General features: G+C 38.8%; 3 protein-coding genes across 9 annotated transcripts; 1 reads left to right on the forward strand and 2 right to left on the reverse strand.

Moving 5' to 3' along the window:
• Positions 1 to 36: 36 nt before the first annotated feature.
• On the forward strand, positions 37 to 1,856 carry LOC124183148 (cytidine deaminase-like). Of its 6 annotated transcripts, none has more exons than XM_046571286.1 (3): positions 37 to 669; positions 793 to 941; positions 1,183 to 1,856. In XM_046571286.1, the coding sequence occupies exons 2-3, from the start codon at positions 902 to 904 to the stop codon at positions 1,584 to 1,586; spliced, it is 444 nt and encodes a 147-aa protein (XP_046427242.1). In that variant the 5' UTR covers positions 37 to 669; positions 793 to 901; the 3' UTR covers positions 1,587 to 1,856. The 6 variants fall into 6 exon arrangements, with proteins under 6 accessions (XP_046427242.1, XP_046427252.1, XP_046427232.1 ...); XM_046571296.1 differs by having other exon boundaries at positions 37 to 619; XM_046571276.1 differs by having other exon boundaries at positions 37 to 516.
• On the reverse strand, positions 827 to 11,309 carry LOC124183085 (serine/threonine-protein kinase mTOR). Of its 2 annotated transcripts, XM_046571106.1 has the most exons (7): positions 11,221 to 11,309; positions 4,725 to 11,063; positions 4,504 to 4,646; positions 4,279 to 4,419; positions 3,529 to 4,153; positions 3,159 to 3,339; positions 827 to 3,022 (listed from the first exon to the last, which is right to left on the reverse strand). In XM_046571106.1, exons 2-7 carry the CDS (start codon positions 10,951 to 10,953, stop codon positions 3,007 to 3,009), a joined length of 7,335 nt encoding a protein of 2,444 aa, XP_046427062.1. In that variant the 5' UTR covers positions 10,954 to 11,063; positions 11,221 to 11,309; the 3' UTR covers positions 827 to 3,006. The 2 variants fall into 2 exon arrangements, with proteins under 2 accessions (XP_046427062.1, XP_046427071.1); XM_046571115.1 differs by lacking the exon at positions 11,221 to 11,309 and having other exon boundaries at positions 4,725 to 11,154.
• Positions 11,310 to 11,512: 203 nt separating this feature from the next.
• LOC124183124 (pre-mRNA-processing factor 6) lies at positions 11,513 to 15,631 on the reverse strand. The gene is made up of 9 exons (XM_046571196.1): positions 15,485 to 15,631; positions 15,312 to 15,371; positions 15,091 to 15,217; positions 14,274 to 14,824; positions 13,421 to 14,201; positions 12,976 to 13,191; positions 12,523 to 12,864; positions 12,049 to 12,392; positions 11,513 to 11,935 (listed from the first exon to the last, which is right to left on the reverse strand). The coding sequence occupies exons 1-9, from the start codon at positions 15,577 to 15,579 to the stop codon at positions 11,656 to 11,658; spliced, it is 2,796 nt and encodes a 931-aa protein (XP_046427152.1). The 5' UTR covers positions 15,580 to 15,631; the 3' UTR covers positions 11,513 to 11,655.
• Positions 15,632 to 17,009: the final 1,378 nt, after the last annotated feature.

Genomic DNA, 17,009 nt, shown 5'->3' on the forward strand with positions numbered 1-17,009 from the left:
AAAGTAACATGCGCATGCGCAGTAAACAAACTAACCTACCTCTATCAGCTTCAACGATAGTGTCACGGATACTAGAGTACGATAGTATAGTGTAAACTGTAGAACTAATCAGCTGTTTGCCGTGTACAAACCTCCGTATAACGTACGAGGTTGTTTCAATGGCCATTGATCTTTCGATGTGTTATGGCTAGTTTCTTGAATGGGAAGGCGGCGGACAAAATGTGCAGGTGCAGCGATAACGGCAGCAATTTCTACATTCAGATAAATGTGATATCCAACCTGAAAGTACGAAAGAAATTCAACGCGAATTCGTACGCATGAAAGAGCTCTCTCAATATGATACAACCCTTTATATCGATATCTTTGTTTAAAACCGCGTATCATCGCGAAGTTTATCTAAATGCAATTGCATTAATATTTCCAACCAATAACTGTGTTCCACGTTACTACGTATATCGAAGAAAATACGCATCTGGATAACTGATAGATTATTGTCAGTAACGGATTGAGCTACTGGTAACGTAATTTTGAGGACAAACTAATTGGATCATAATATCACGCTTGATTTCAGTAGTTCTTGGCATGTTGTTGGCACTTTATTGATCGAGGACGTGACAAGGTGAATAACACCTGCTCAAGATTACAGCCAATTTTGCAATTAACAAGCAGGTGTGGACTGACAATCATTCAGTCTAGCTTTGAACTTCCCGTTTTCACCTGAAAATGTTTGGAAGCAATTTTTCTAACTTCAAAACTTGCAGATCTAGTGAAGACTCAACTTTTCATTTTCAGAGTGATTACAATAACTTCCTTTTTGCTCTGAAAACAAAGAAACGGGGAGTTAAAAACAGGGCTGTTAAGCAGACACTTACAGCTGATATCTCCGTTCAGAACTAGCAAAATGAGTGGTGCTGGGAAAGTAGTGGAATTCGATTCTCTGGGTAAAGTAATTGATCAATACCACTAGAGTTAAACTGTTGCATTGATTATAATTTTTTACCACCTTACTGTCTACTGTGTACTGTCACCTTAAAATACGTAACTCTTGCGCTTTATAAATAGAAAATATAAAGTTAGCTTATTCCAAACCAGACATAAATACATACTATGCATAGTTGAATTTACAAGTACATGAAGTGACTACAATATAAATAATAACACATTTTTATAATTTTGTTAAAGCTGGAGATATCCAGGAATTGATTAAAGCAGGGGTGGACGCTCGTACCTACTCATATTCCCCTTATAGTAAATTTAAAGTTGGCGCGGCACTTCGGTGTGAAGATGGTACAATATGTAAAGGTTGCAATGTTGAAAATACAGCATATCCTGTATCTATTTGTGCCGAGCGAACTGCAATTAGTAAAGCGGTTTCAGATGGTAAGAGGAAATTTGTGGCACTTGCAGTAATCGCTGACTTGGACGATACTTTTGTATCACCTTGTGGCGAATGTCGGCAATTTATTATTGAATTTGGAGATATACCAATTTATTTAGCAAAAACAAGTCTGGGAACTGTATTTGAAACTTCAGCTGCAAATATGTTACCACTCGCATTCGCCATCTTAAATAATTCTGAAAAATAGTTTACCAATTTATTATAAAATTCCTTGATAATACTATTTAGAATTTGTTGATTATTTTTAAATATAAACTTCACAATCCTTCTGTGAGAATACATGTGCATATGTAATGTAATATGTTGAAAAGTAGTGGAAAGAATCTATTAGACTATATATAGGGAATATTCTGGTCTTGTAATTACTAATATTTACATTTTATCGATAATGTATTGACTAATGGCGTGACGATTGTTAATAATGTAATAAAATGTGTAAATTTTTACTATGCCATAACTCATCAACTTCAAAATATTTCAACAAATCCATAAATCGTGGCCTAAGGTACCAATTAACTTTACAGTTTGTGAACTTGAATTCTCGAGTTTCTGAACAAATGAAATCCATTCGAAAAATTAAGATGATTAATAATTTTTTCCCTACAAAGTAGAAATGATTCTTCGGTAAACTCATCACTGTACTCCTTAAACATGTTTTATGACTACATTGAGGATACACAAAGTACAATTACATGGGATTTCTCAAATTTCAAGTTAGTTATCTTACAATATGCAAATTCAATATCGAAAGTTCCATGTTTCAATAGATTTTCCAAGATTATTTTGTTGGATAGAACATTTTCGTCTCTTGAGCACCCGATGTAAGAATGTATGTAGATGAATGTTTACATGTTGGAATCTTACGCTTCCGATGGAATTATTTTGTTGCTTTGTTCTTCGCATTTGTTGAATGATACATTCATAAGTTTCATCGTAAACTAATGAGAATGATAAACAGACAGTTGTGCCGATAGGATTCAGAAGTTGTTGAGGTTATTCCGCTAGCCACTTGTGGCCTTTCATATTGAATAGACTTTACAGATGCTTTATGTAGAATAAGTATGTATGGTTCTGTACAAAATTCGCATACTTAAAATTTGAATATCACTTAATCATTTACTTACTTCTACCCCTAACACAAACTGCATTGATAGATCAGAATGTTTAACAATGAAATAATACACGATATATACAAGATAAATTAAACATTACAATGATTCAGGAAAAGTTGTTTATAACAAGAATCCTAAAAAAAATAATGCTTCATAATCAGAATTAAGTAAACGTTAAATCTGTAAGTAAAGTGTTCATTGCCATAATTGATCGTTACTCTGATCACAACGGAGTACTTCAATTCGTCCAAATTTCATATATCACGGCTCGATATTATTATTTATTTCCATAACGAACCTCAAATTTACTGCCACAGTTAAATTAGCAGTTGGTACTTTAATTCAACTTGGGCAATGTTATGACACTGGCAAACCAAACTTTTCAATTATAATGTCTGGAGACTAGTCCCTGAACCTCATCAAACCCTTACTAAGCAATGATGAGAAAATAACCTCATAAAATCTTGTCACGCTTGACTTCGTGTAATCCGATTTTCACCAGAATGGACACCTGAAAACAGAGTATTTTGAAGAATTCCGATATTGCATATAAAACCTGCAGAACATATCTGAGCATTTTTGTCATTAACTTAAAGTATTACTTTAAATTAATTTCAATTGAAGTAATTAAATCAAAAGAATATTACCATCCAATGTAGCATTGGCAGAGATTTTCGTTATTTGTAGCCTGCTGAATCAGCAAATCAACTTGTTGCTGAACATTAAGCATCTCATCATGCGAAAAATCACGTCCCGTTAATTTGTCTCTCACTCTGTTTATTATTGCAAGTGCTTTCTTATTCAGAGCCTCCGGTTGATTTTTATCTCCTAGATAAAGGTAGTGATATAATATAACTTGCTTGCTAACTAGTATCTATGTGCCACAAAAATTTGAGAGGACGTAAATATGATTTATCATATGATTCCAAGTGAACTAATGCAACACACGTTATACCAAAACTATATACGCGAAAGATTAATTACCAATATTCTTCATATTTTAAATGCAAACTTTACCTCCATTTTCAAGACTGCAAGGAACTCCTTTCTTTGGCAAAATAGCACTGTGAGAATCTAGCATGTCTCCGTGTTCCTGGCTACTACTGGCAGCAATACCTGGGGCATCTGATCTTGTAGCTTTTGGAACTGCGTTGTCCATTAGTCTCCAGTTCAACAGCGGATCGTAAACAAACGCCTCAAGTACAGCCATCAAGCTGTCTTTGTTACGATGTAACACCGACATAACCGATTCACTCGTCCGTCTGTATGTTCCTTCGATCCCTGTCACCTCCATAGCATTGATCAGCATTCTTGTTAACCTGAAGGGAATTTTCTCCGGGAATTTTTCACGCGTCATAGCAACTTCGAAACAATCTCCAAAATCGATGTGTAGAATTTTTCCACTAAGACGATCCAACATCAGGTTAGAGGGATGCCGATCTCCGAGTCCGAGTATGTAACCAACCATTGACATGACAGCAAGGGAACGAGTATAATTCGTTCGGCGATCAAACCACACTTCACTGGAAGGTGATTTGAGCCACAGAAGACGAGACAAGTCATCCCCATGCGTGTGTTCTAAAGCATGTTCAAATACTTCGACCTTTTGCATCAGCATAAGATGATCATAGTCCGGTGCCATCTGTATAAAATAGATAATTCAACTTTGTAGAAATAAGCATAGATTGTAAGCAGTTTATTTTATCTCACATTTAACATTGATGAAGCAGAAAATATTGTAGAATTGTAAAAAAAAAGCATGCTTACCCTCAACATTATTCTGTGCTCAATATTCAGTAGTATCTTTTTTTTCTCTCTATAATCTCGTATCAACGTATGCAACGTATCGCAGTGAGGAACCCAGCCAATAAGCCCACTATTTGTTGATAGAGGAATTACAGCATATCTCTATACATGAAACAAAGGAGCATACGAACATTTGAATTTCAAGTACGAAGAAATTACTATTTGTTTGAAGATTTCTTAACTCACTTGAATTGTGAGATTCCGCCTGAATGTGTCAGGATCATGCAACAAAAGTGTGTTGACTAGACCAAATAACTGCATAACACGTTCGTCTTGTCTAAGGTCTTCATGACCTTTCAATAGGAACATATAATCTTTACCGTTGCTACCTACGGAGATAAATGAAAAGAATTAGCAAATCGTTCAAGTGGAAATACTTTTGTAAATGGCACTGTTTTGATGCTAACCTTTGATGCAAAGTTTCCGAGGGCGTTGCTTACTAGTAATAACTTGCATCGAGCTGTGGATACTGGCAATCTTGATAACTGGATGTCCAGGATTGTAACTACCAGGTACAGCGAGTTCCAAATCTCGACAAACCAACAATTTTGGACTAACATACTGTAATTCTAAACTTGTTAGTTGAGGTAACTGTCTTGATATTTTTCTGAACACATGATAATACAAATCCCATGCCTGGTTTAAGTCCTTCACATTTCCAGACATTTTATACCTGTGGCACCATTCTTTTGCTTCCATCAAATCTCTTCCGTAAGTTTGATTGAATGATGTTTCCTTCAAGGTTTGCGGCCCTCGTTCTAACATCGCATGAAGAGGCTCCAAGGTATCGAACATTCCCTTGACGTTTCGTTCTCCAAAGTATAATCTACTGGCTTCTTCCAAGCCTTCGTGCCACAATTCATGCCACAGTATTGCAACTCTAATCAATTCGTCACTAGCTAATACAGCTTGTTGCACCAGCGTTGGACTGTGTTCGCACATATTTTTTAATATCTTATTAGCGGCAGCTTTACGAGCGGAACTCGCACTTTTTGAAGCTACTGTTAAGGGGTAAACTAATGCCTGCGGATGAGTTTTACCAATATCAATTAACAGGTGATGAATTAATCTGCCGACTAAGGCTCTAGGAGTGTCTATTCTCGCAATGAGCTGAGGAATTACTTGCAACCAAGTATTGATTTCAATTAGTCTTATTCCTTCGACAATTGCTTCATACACTTCCGGCCATTGTCCGTAATCAAACCATAGCGTTAGCAATCGTAACGTATCTTGTAAAGAACTGCCATGCGACAAATTGATAGACCGGAAGAAACCCTCGACTGCTGGTACAGTGAACTGAGAAATGTATTGAGAGCTGGCTAATGCAGACCTTGATGCGTTACCAGGTACGTTATCGAGATTAGTATCACCTTGTTGATGTTTGTAAAACAAAACGGTTTCAAAATTTGTATAAGCAAAAGCATGCCAAGCTTTATACCATGAAGGATCATGTTTTGTTGCTGCTGCATAGTAAGATAACACAGCTGGTATAGAATGCTCGCTTATTCCTTGCAAAGCCTCCAACCACTCTCCAAGTTTTAGGTAACACCGAGCGAGTAATCTCTTCCTGGCTTCTTGCTGTTTCTCATCTTCTTGATTTAACACAGATATTGTTGTCGGCTGTAATGACGTTTGCACAAATCTTTGCAACTGACTATAAGCTGCTTCTCGATTATTCGCCATCCACATGTGTTTACAATAAGCAAATGTGACTTGCGGATGCGTTGTTGGCAATGGTTGATCAGGATTCTGAGATGGATCCATTCCAAGCAGCATAACTAATGTCTTATGACATAACATAGGGCTGCCATTTTTTCTGCAAAGGCTAGCATATTTCAGCCATGTGTACATGTCGTCCTGTGGAGAAACGACCAGTGTGTGGACTTGAATAATTTTTTGCCAATCTTCAACGACACGTTGTCCACCTTGCAATCTATCCCACCACATTGATTTTATTGTTGCTCTCCTCTCAGGAATTAACTTGAACTGTATTACTTCTTCTAATTCAGCTAACTTCTGAACTTCCACCATGGCGTTGTAAGCTCTCTGGTAACTTTCTCCAGCCATCGCAGTCAGTTCTGTGTCTAATAAATCTCTTGCACTGTCTATCAACTCATGGGCCACATCATACTGTTCATCATGTATAGCCAACACTGCTCTATAAAAGGCACCGTCCTGGGTGTCTTCAGGAATGAAGTTGACATATTTTTCCATACTTTCCCACTGCCCAAGTCCCCATGCAGCAGCTGCCGCCATTCGAGACATTCTTTGTTTATTTTCGTCATTTTCATTCGCCCATTGTCGGGTGGCAACATCATGAAGCTGCCCCCATTCGCCAAGTGCTTCTAAGCATCTCATCTCGCCTAAGGTTGATTCTACGTCAGTTGGATCAATGTTTAAGCGATCTTTATATAAATCTAATGCCTTATCCCAATTGTGTAACTTCTCATACCAACGTACTTGCACTTTAAGATCTTGTTGATTCTGCTGTTTCATAACATATTCCAATAATCCTTCAGCAACCTCTTTTTGCTGGAGTTTATTATTGATAGAAATCAGTGACTCGAAAACGTTGCTATTTCTGCCTTCGTGGAATTCATCTTCTTTGTAATGCAATGCCTTAGCATAAGCTCGGCAATGCATGGCTCGTTCACCCAGTAACTTGGCATCTAATGGTAAAGGTCCTTTGTCACAATGTTCCATAAATTCAGCCAAATTCAGAATAGTTTGTGTGATTTCCGGTAGGTCGGGCACCATTAGTGCCTGCTGCAAGGTCTCTTTTAACTCCGTTTGATATGTGCCGCTGAGTTCAGTCCAACATGACACAAAAGCTGCATTGAATAAGTCTCTTGGTAGCTGTGAATAAGTTTGAGCAAGCGCCCAGCATGACCTTAATGCCGGTGAAGGTGATTCTTTGAGCAATCCGATGGACAAACTTCGGAGCCATTCTAGCCAATCATCTTTGGAAACTCTGCGCGTGGCTGTCCAGGCTTTCTGTAGATTGGGTGCTGACACATGAAGACGCTTGATGATTGTAGTATCAGAAGATGTCAAAGATAAATCGCGATATTGGCGTCTTGAGTCTCGAGGACGTGTAAGTAAATAGTCTTCGCCATCAGCTACGGTAGAGTCGCTTTGAATTTTATCTGTGAGTACGTCGTAGCGTTGATGAGTGATTTTGTGTTTAGTCATTACCTTCTGAACCAATGGTATGAAAATTTGATACTTCTTTCTAAGTTGAATTAAAAGTGCACAGAGAGTTTCCATTGCCGGCATCCTTAGTTCCGGGTATGTGTCCAATGTTCTTACTAACGGATGCACTATCCTTGAAGCGAAATCAGTGAAATCCAATGTATCAGCAAGGTCGTCTACAGTTTCCAGCGCAACTCTATTAACCGAAATTGGGCAGTCTGTAGCGTAGAATAGTTTCACTATTGGCGGAAGTACCAAATGCAGATAATTATCAAGATTGTTTCCAAATTTCTGCAAAGCAAGAAGCAGCTTGACAGTCACCGCACGATCCTTACTGGTATCATGTGTCAGTACTCTCAAGATTTGCGGCATCAATTGTGGTAAATAAATTTTGAATTCAGCACCCAGAGCAACAGCGATGTGCTCCACAAGAAGAATAAGCGTACTCTGTAACGGACTATTCACAGTCCACACTTCTTTAATTAAAGCGAAAATATCATCCAAATAATTCCGAATGTGTTGTTTAACAATCGCAATAAGAACAGCCAATTGTTGAAACAAGTATTCTCGAAATCCAATATCAGCAGTGCGAACAACGTTCAAAAAGCTAGGCATAACTTGAGAAATATATGGTACGCATTTTATACCAAGGCTTTTAAAGATGAATGTTACTGCTTGCACAACCATGGTATGATGCTGAGATAAGGTGGGTTCCCGAATGATGCGCATGAGAGTAGCGATCGCAATAGCTGGATAATATTCCTCCAGAGTTGAAGTCGACATATTTACAAGCATCTCGCTAGTCGACTGATCTTGACTTGTTTCGGCATCACTTTTACACCTAATATCAGCCATAGACATTAGTGAATCAAACTGTGAATCTATTTGACCAAGGTTCATTTTATGCTTGTAGGGATCCAAGGCACCTAGGAGTCCGAGTACTCTGATTGTTTCTCTCCTGGTAACTGGTGATTGCTCAGTTTTTAGAAAATTAATAAGCACATCGAGTAAAAAAGGATATTGTGTGTACGGCTTGACTACATGTCCTGTACTTCCAACCAGCTGGCCAAGAACCCACAAGGCGACACCTCTTTTGTCTGGAGAACTGGCATCGACCAACATTTCCAGTAGTATTGACAATAATTCCGGCATCCATTGTTGCATTTCTGCACCATTAACACTTGCTAAATCACCAATCGCTTTAAGTACAGCCAAGACAACACCAGGGTTAGGCTCAGGTTCTTTCATCTTCGGAATGAGAACTTTCAAAATAGGTTCCATGTAAGGTCGAATGAGTCGTGGAGCACTAATGACTAAATAATCGAGCATCCGCGAAGCCTGTTCTTTGTTACGTCCCATACCAGAATGTTCAAGCTCTGTTAGAAATTGGATCAGCGTTTTCCGAAGTGAAGGCATAACGTAGGCTGGATTCATAGTACTCAATCTCCCAATTGTGTAGATGGCGAGTTCTCTGATTTCAAAAATTTCATCATTCATCGCAATAAATAAGGCTGACAAACTTTCTGCTTGAGCAAGATGAATGTCAAAACTTTTATCAAGCGACGCGAGGACACATAATCGCACATCTGGATCAGTGTCTGTGATGCCGACGACTAGTAATTTTCCTAGCACTGTAGAAACTGTATTGGTAACCGTTGGCCCTGGTTGATTCAATGCTAGCCTCAAAAGCCTGGAACATGTTTTCACAGCTTCCAAACGGACCTGAGACTGTTCAGATGTCAAGAAATGGTCAGCGCATCTCCGAACAAACTGGAGTAAAGGATTTCCATCAAAATTAAACGTACCAAGTGTTTTCAGCGCAAGCACCGTCGAAGGCAGGTCAGCTTCTGCAGTTGGAGCTGAAATTGGACTTGTAGCTGACCACGGAGCACCGGGATGTCGCAGTGGTTTGTGCATCAGTACTTGTGACAGCATTCTCAATAATCCTTGAGAAACATCTGGCTTCAAAGATGGTATACTATGAGCTAATTCGCGCAATGATGTTGTAAGAATTGGACTCAGACCAGTGGCAAGCATTGGCTCTAAGAGAACCTTTATATCTGGCCCTATAGTTTGCTTAACAGCATGCCCTAGCAAAGTAATGCAGATAAAAACAGCCGGTTCAAGTGTGGTACCTCGTTTCTTACTCGGCGTTTCTTTTGAAGGTAAAGAAGCTTTAATCACTTCCATAATTTCAGGAAGATAAGGTTCTATGCCAGTCTCAACTGCAACAGCAATTAATCCAATAGTTGTAAATGCTGCATGTCTATCTTTTTCGCGGCTTCTTAAAGTGATCAAAAGATACGATATACTTTGTGCCAAGTGATGCTTGTCGAATTTTTCTTTATTGAAAGCAACCAGCCGTGGTAATAGCGTCATCAGCGCGTGTTGTATATGAGGATTTCTTGATAGTTTTTGGTTCATAACATCTGCGTAAATATTATCCAAGCCCTCCTGTAATAGACTGCGACAAGCGGCAGATTCATGAACCGGATGAATTGTCTGCAGAGTATTGGATCGACTTGGAACTGGGCCTGTCCAATTTGGTACAATCGGAGTTTTGAGACGAGGAATGAGAGACAGAATATCATCATCCATCTGTTGAGTAGAGCAATTAAGTCTCTCCATCAACGCCTCATAGTTTCTTTCCCACTGAGCATTACTGCATCTCAATAACTCGTTCAAAACTAATAAAGATCCGTGAATAGCGGCATCCTTGTTGGACCCTCGCCCCTTAACATCAGCATCATTGAAGCATTGTACAACTTCGTGAAAGCATTCTTTGTACCATTGCGGTTTAGGCATTTGCTTTGTAGTTTCTCTTTGAGCGGTGACAACCAGGGCAGCTCTGAGAGCTTCGGTAGCAGCTTCTCGTATCAGCGGTTTGGGATCACGTATCGCGTTGAATATGAGATCAAAAAACGGAGATACTTGTTGAAAAAAATACGTCGGCATCGAGACGGCTAATTCTCTCAGTACAAGGACAGCTGCATGTCGTTTCCCCTCGTGCCTGTCTCCGCCAAGCCACTCAAAAGCACGTTTCACTTCAAACTCGACATACTCTGCTGTGTAGGTGCCAGAGACAAGTGCGAGTTTCCCAACAGTTTTTGCAGCCAATTCCATAACTCCAACATCGTTCGACGGCAATAGATTTCTTAGATAATTTGCAAATCTTATAGTACGAGTGTTTATATTACCACCATCAGCACCGATTAGACAAACTATAGCTAGTATACCTCCCTTCTTCTCATTCATGTCAGAACCAGAGACCATTTCTTTTATGTGGTGGTTGAATTCGTCCATGAAATTTGTCATCTCCTCCTGGGAGACTTCACGTAGCTCTGTTCTGACGTAAAGAGATAAATCATGTGCCGCCTTAATCCTAACATCTTCGTGCCGCGATTTAAGTCGCTGAACGAAATCCAGCACTAGCGAGTGCGTCATGTTTTAAAATATATATTAGTTTTCACTTTTTGACAAAAACGTTCAATTACGAGATGTGACACTTGTTTTTTAAATCTTTACATCGGGATACTACATTGCCCGATGTCCACCTGAAACAGTTAAAAAACTGGTCAGTATGTATAGGTTAGGTTCGAATCACAGTTGCCGTGATGATACGCGTAGTGTGGAACGTAAAGAATTTACGAGATAATAAATGAGAATAACGTTAGATGTAACGTTACGACGACGCCTAAATTTTCTACTCACGTTATTCAATCATCTATTTGGTTAACACGTATTTTTCATTCGCGGCGCAATCACGCTATCAGCCACAAGCGCCATTTTTAGTAAATATAAAGTGATATAAAGTAAATACGTAAGGCAGCTCCCATTATTCATGGTGGCTCTATAATAGATTTAGCGAACTTATTCGCTAAGCTAGAATCTGATATGCGGCCCAGCTTCTATTGGTGAATTTTAACTTGTGCATAGACAAGATTTTGAGATTTGATGCTGTCAAATTTCAGCTCAATTTTCAATTTTTGCTGCATTTTATGTATGATATTTAAATCAAGAAGGTGCGTAAACAATTCGTACTTAATGTCGTTTAATATTACCATCCTAAACATAATATATGTATAATACATTTACAGTAATCTATATTTATAAATACGGTATTATTTTCAATTTTGACACTCGGTTTTAGATAGGAATCGGTAAGTCTTTAGAAACTACGGTCAATATTTGGTCAGTATTTAAACACCAATTTACAATGTTTTTAGATACTCTGCACCAATTTTCACCATGATGCGGTTCTGCGGCTACACATCGCTTTTTGACTTCCTCTTGCTGTTCCTCAGTGCCATTTAAAAGCTCAAATTTATAAAAATACGCCCAAGCATCCCCTAAATCAGGATCTATCTTAACGGTGCGATTAAACCAATCTCTGCACTTGGATATTTTATGCTCACACCAAAAAAGCCTGCAACAGATACGATGTATAATTAATAACGACAAACAGCTCTCCAAACTAGGAGAAATTGAATAAACGTGAAATATCTCGCTGAACTTGCGTAATCTGGGTTTCCTACGTACTTGGAGACTGCTAGTAGAACATGGGGATCATGTTCACATTTTTTCAACGCATCAACACTCTTTGTTTTTCGTTGTGGTCGTGCTTCCATAAAGATTGCTTCAGCCCACAGCAGACCAGACGTAGGACATTCTTGCAGAGCTTTAGCCATCAACGTATTAGCCATGTCTCGCACCCCTCCACCTTTCAATTCATTTCGAATAGCCTCTAGCCAAAGCTCCGCATTTTTCGGATTACGAAGCCGTGCTTTTTCAAGTACAGAACGAGCCTTTGTCACTTGACCTTTACGCTGTTCAAGTTGAGCTAACAAACACCACAATGGCACAGAAGTGGGGCATTTTTTGATCTGCAAAACAACCAGGTAAATTCTCACATACTTCAATCGATTTTATACAAGAAATGATCTGTTTCAAAATTACACATTTCGAACTCTTCAAACTACCACGCTGGAAGAATAACAAAAACGATTTACTCACAGCTTGATTATATGTTTCCAGAGCTTTGTCAAGATTCCCTTGTTGCTCTTCTATTTGAGCCTTCATTAACCAAAGCTTGGGAAAATCCTCAAAAGTTTCTATAGCTTCCTGGAGGAGATGCAGTGCAGCTTCTAGATTATTAAGAGCCCATTCAAGCTTGGCACTTTTCATCATAACTCTAGGAGTTGGCGCTGATGCTCTAGCTTTTGCCAACAATCTTCTGGCACGTTCATATTCAGAGTTCTCTGACTCAAGCTTGACTGCAGCTAACCAAATCTCTTCAGAATTTGGATTGGCTTGGAAAGCCAATGACAAAATACCTCTTGCCGCTGGCACGTCACCCTTGATATAGAAATAATCATATATATTTCAACAATTACGCGTTATTGATACTGAATACGTGTAACAAACTTAATTGAAGTAAGAGGATGAAGTATAACACCGATTACTTACAGCAAGCCATTTAGACTTGGCACCCATGAGCCACAGAACTTCGCTCTTAGGACAATGAGCCACAGCCCGTTGGAGTAGCGCTTCCAAGGACTCCCGTGTTCCGTAACTCTTTTCAAAATATGCTGCACGCAGCCAGATCGATTTTTTGCTGGGAAAAGTTGCTAAAGCATAAGCATACACTGCTCTAGCACATTCCAAAGCACCTTGTTGTGCACACTGCAAATAATTGCATTTATATTGTTCAAATTGACTGTACTTGTATAGATTTATTAAAAATAGTTCCGAAGCAAAGTTATTTAGTAGCTTTTCAGTAAAATTTGTTAAAACTAAAAAACCACTGCCACAATTTATTTCAACTGTGTGAAAATCGATTACTCAGAACCAAATGTGTCACCTGATCCAAAGGATTTTTCATATTTAATGGTAGATAATAAACTGTACTTACTGTTTCTGCATCTTCCATCCAAGTGTGTTTCCTATCTTCTTCCTCAACTCCAAACCCGATGATGGACTTGACAATGACTTGACAACAATGGACAGCACCAGCTTTTTCAGCTTCCATAGCTTCTTTGAACCAGTGTTCTCTGTTAATTTCAACTCCGTTAACGTTCAAGGAACTAATTGCTCTGTCAATGATCTTTTCTACCATATGCTTATTGCCATTAGCTTCTTCTAGTTTAGCAGCAGTCGTCCAAATCTGTCTATCCGTTGGAATATTTTCTCTAGCTTTATTAAGAACTTTTCTCGCGTTATCGTAAGTTTCCAATCGGGCCAAGGCGAGCCACAAATCGACACTTGTTGGACAACACTCAACTGCTCGACTCAATAAAATTCTTGCATCTTCTGGTTCTTCCAACTCAACAGCTACTTTCCACAACCGTACTGAGTTCGGAATATGCTCTAAGGCTTTTCGATAAACACGTCTCTTTGCCTTAACTTCCGTTTCCAAGTCAGCTGCTTTGATCCAGATTCTAACAGATGTTGGAATGTGACGTACAGACTGGGCAATTACGGCCTTTGCCGTTTCCGGAGGTTGAAGCCTCGCCGCTTCTAACCACAAGTCTTCAGAAGTTGGATTCACCTCACAGCCCTTCATGATAAGATTTCTTGCTGCTTGAACCTTACCCGTAACTTCCTCTAAGCGGGCAGATGCTATCCAAGCCGGGGGATGATTAGGATTTGTTTCACGAACGGATTTCAAAAGCAATCTGGCCTTTTTTATATCACTGAAAAAAATTTCAATATTGTATTGTAAATTAAATGGATAAACTGGTGAAAAAATATTTTATGAGACTTACTTGATGTCGCCACCGTAAGTAGGAATCATACTTTGTAGATCCGTTAAGTAACCTTTGGGATCAACAACTGTTTGACCCTCAACAGAATCTGATACTTGATTCAGTTTCACATTCATAAGCGTGTTTCTAGCTTGTCCAATTTTTCGCAAATCCAAGTCACCGGTTGGGGTCAACATACCAGGTGTGGCTAGGCCAGGCATCATGGAAGCCAGTCCATTAGATGGGTCTATACTAGTAGAAGTGTCTCCGCCCAAGTTTCTTGCTAAAACAGAATCTGGCAAAGGCGTAAACTTTTCAGCTCGTGGATTCCGCTGTTTTCTATTACGCGCATCGCCAACTTCGGGAACATTTTTCCATTCATCCTCAGACACATTAACCAGTTCACGCTTCAGATCTGAAAACTGTTGCTGGATTTTAGGCCGTTCTTGGCGATAACGTTCAAGTTCTTCTCTTAGGCGCTTTTCACGATATTCTTTCCGCTTTTCATCCATGCGTTTATCAATCGCTTCATAAATTGCATCTGCTTCTTCATCATCTTTGTCATAAGGATCCTGGATAGAAAAGAAATCACCTGAGGTTCAAAGTAATAAAGTTATTCTATTGTGCCCAGATTAGGAAAATAACTGGCAAAAGGGTCTATATTTCAAGTGTAGATTAGCATAAAAAGAAAAATGCAATTTACTTAGGGTAATATGAACTTATGCTGCAAATTGAAATACAAATATGAATTAAATCTATTCGCAGTAATACTGAATTGCTAATACTATAGGAGGTAAACTTGAATCTTCAGCGCTTTGCTCGTCAGACAATACCGTACCTTGCTAAACAGCGACCCTCCATACCCAGAGAATTCGTCATAATTGGAATCGTTGAGATCTTCTTCATCCTCTTCTTCTTCTTCCTTTTTCTTAGCTCTTTTGGTAGGTGGAGCGTGTCGATCGTCACTGTAACATTTTTACAAATTACAATAATGAGTTGAAGTTAAAACATGATGTCAATCAGCAGAAATTAATTAGCAATTAAAGTGAGAAATCTTACGAAACATCGTTGGCATCGCGAGCTGGACCGATATCAGAACGAGTCGTGAAACCTGTCGCACTGTAAACACAAATAAAAAGCGAGGTTAAAAACGTGGCTAAATCGTAGACGTCAATTTCTCCTCGCCGGTAAGGTAATATTTATGAATTAAAAAATGTATTATTCGAAATTACCCTCTTCCGACACCAGCGACATAGCCCAAGGGTGCTGGAACCCCTAGAAAATGCTTTTTATTTCGCGTTGAAAGCGAAGCTGATGGCACCGCCATGTTTATTATATTCTACACTATCGCTGCGTGACGACACGACGCCAAGCGGTAAACACTGAAATAATGGATTACTTTTGAATCTTCAGCTTTACCCGACACAGGCTGGTTTTGCCAATTCCATCACGAGATACAGCAAATCCCTCGGAAAAATTCGGTGCTATATTTACAATTTTTATTCCCAACAATTAACTTTCAATTTTTATTAACAATTGTTGAAACTATACTGTGTATTTTTCTTGGCCTTAATTAAGACATATTATACATTCTGATACATATATCAAATTTTTACATGTATGAAATTCAGTATTAACATACAGAGGTCTCGCGATCAATTTCAGTTAAATACGGCTGTTGTCGATAGCTTCTTAGCGAATTTGCTCTCAATTAACATTATCCGTACGTAAAATTAATATTGTTAATTAGATTTTGGCACGCATGATAATTGGCCACGAGGTTTTTTGTTTAGGAGTCTCGATTCCCCTTGGTAAAATAATCTGATATATCCCTGGTACTGAGAACTATCCAGACGTGTCATTTTTCAGTTAAATTTCCTAGAACCGATGTTAGAAATCACAGAGCAGTACTTCAGGCTTGAAATGTGACGTAAACCGACAGATCTAGAACACTTCAGCCAGCTTACCGTCGAGACCACTTTCTTCTTTATGTTTCGTATACAGGATGGCAAATGTGTCGGTCTATTTATAATTTAAAACGAGGTGTAAGTTAAATCAAAAATCAAATTGACGAAAGAGTATTTCATGTCCCGCATCGTTCGAGCGGTATGGAAATATTCAATTCCATGAGTGATTAGTTTAATCCAGGCTACGGGTACATCTACTGTAAAGCGCAATATTTCAATCGAATCAACGCCACGTGAATTAAGTAAAGCTCGCTCAACATTCGGCCTATCTTCAGGATCGTCGGAACGACCGTATTGTACGAAACTTACAGATTTGCAAATATCAAACAGTTTAGCATTATTGCAATTATTTTAATATCGCATCTGATTGTGAGCGACTGAATAAATAATAGTTCGATCGGCAGCCACATAATATAGTGACCGATTGAAGCCTCTTTCCCATCTTATTATTGCCTGCCTGTACATTGAATTCGACTCTTATTGCAATCTGTTTCAATCAAACATATTTAAACATCATTGAACCGGTCAACTTGTTTTGGCTTACACGGGTATAGTTGTGGTAATATGCTCATATACTTATTGTTAGATACGCCTAACAATAGCTGTATACATCTTGCATGGGCGACCGGCTTATTAAGCCGAGAGTATATACATAGAATGTAGAATAAGTTTATTTAAAGCCGGCCACAGACAGTTTGGTGTGTAGCAGTGCAACGCCTTCGCGATGACCGGTAGCAGGCAATTAGTCAATTGGTACGCGGACACGAATTAGTGAACTAAATTATCGAAT

Source organism: Neodiprion fabricii, chromosome 1 (assembly GCF_021155785.1).
Source record: "Neodiprion fabricii isolate iyNeoFabr1 chromosome 1, iyNeoFabr1.1, whole genome shotgun sequence".
NCBI classification, from domain to species: domain Eukaryota; kingdom Metazoa; phylum Arthropoda; class Insecta; order Hymenoptera; family Diprionidae; genus Neodiprion; species Neodiprion fabricii.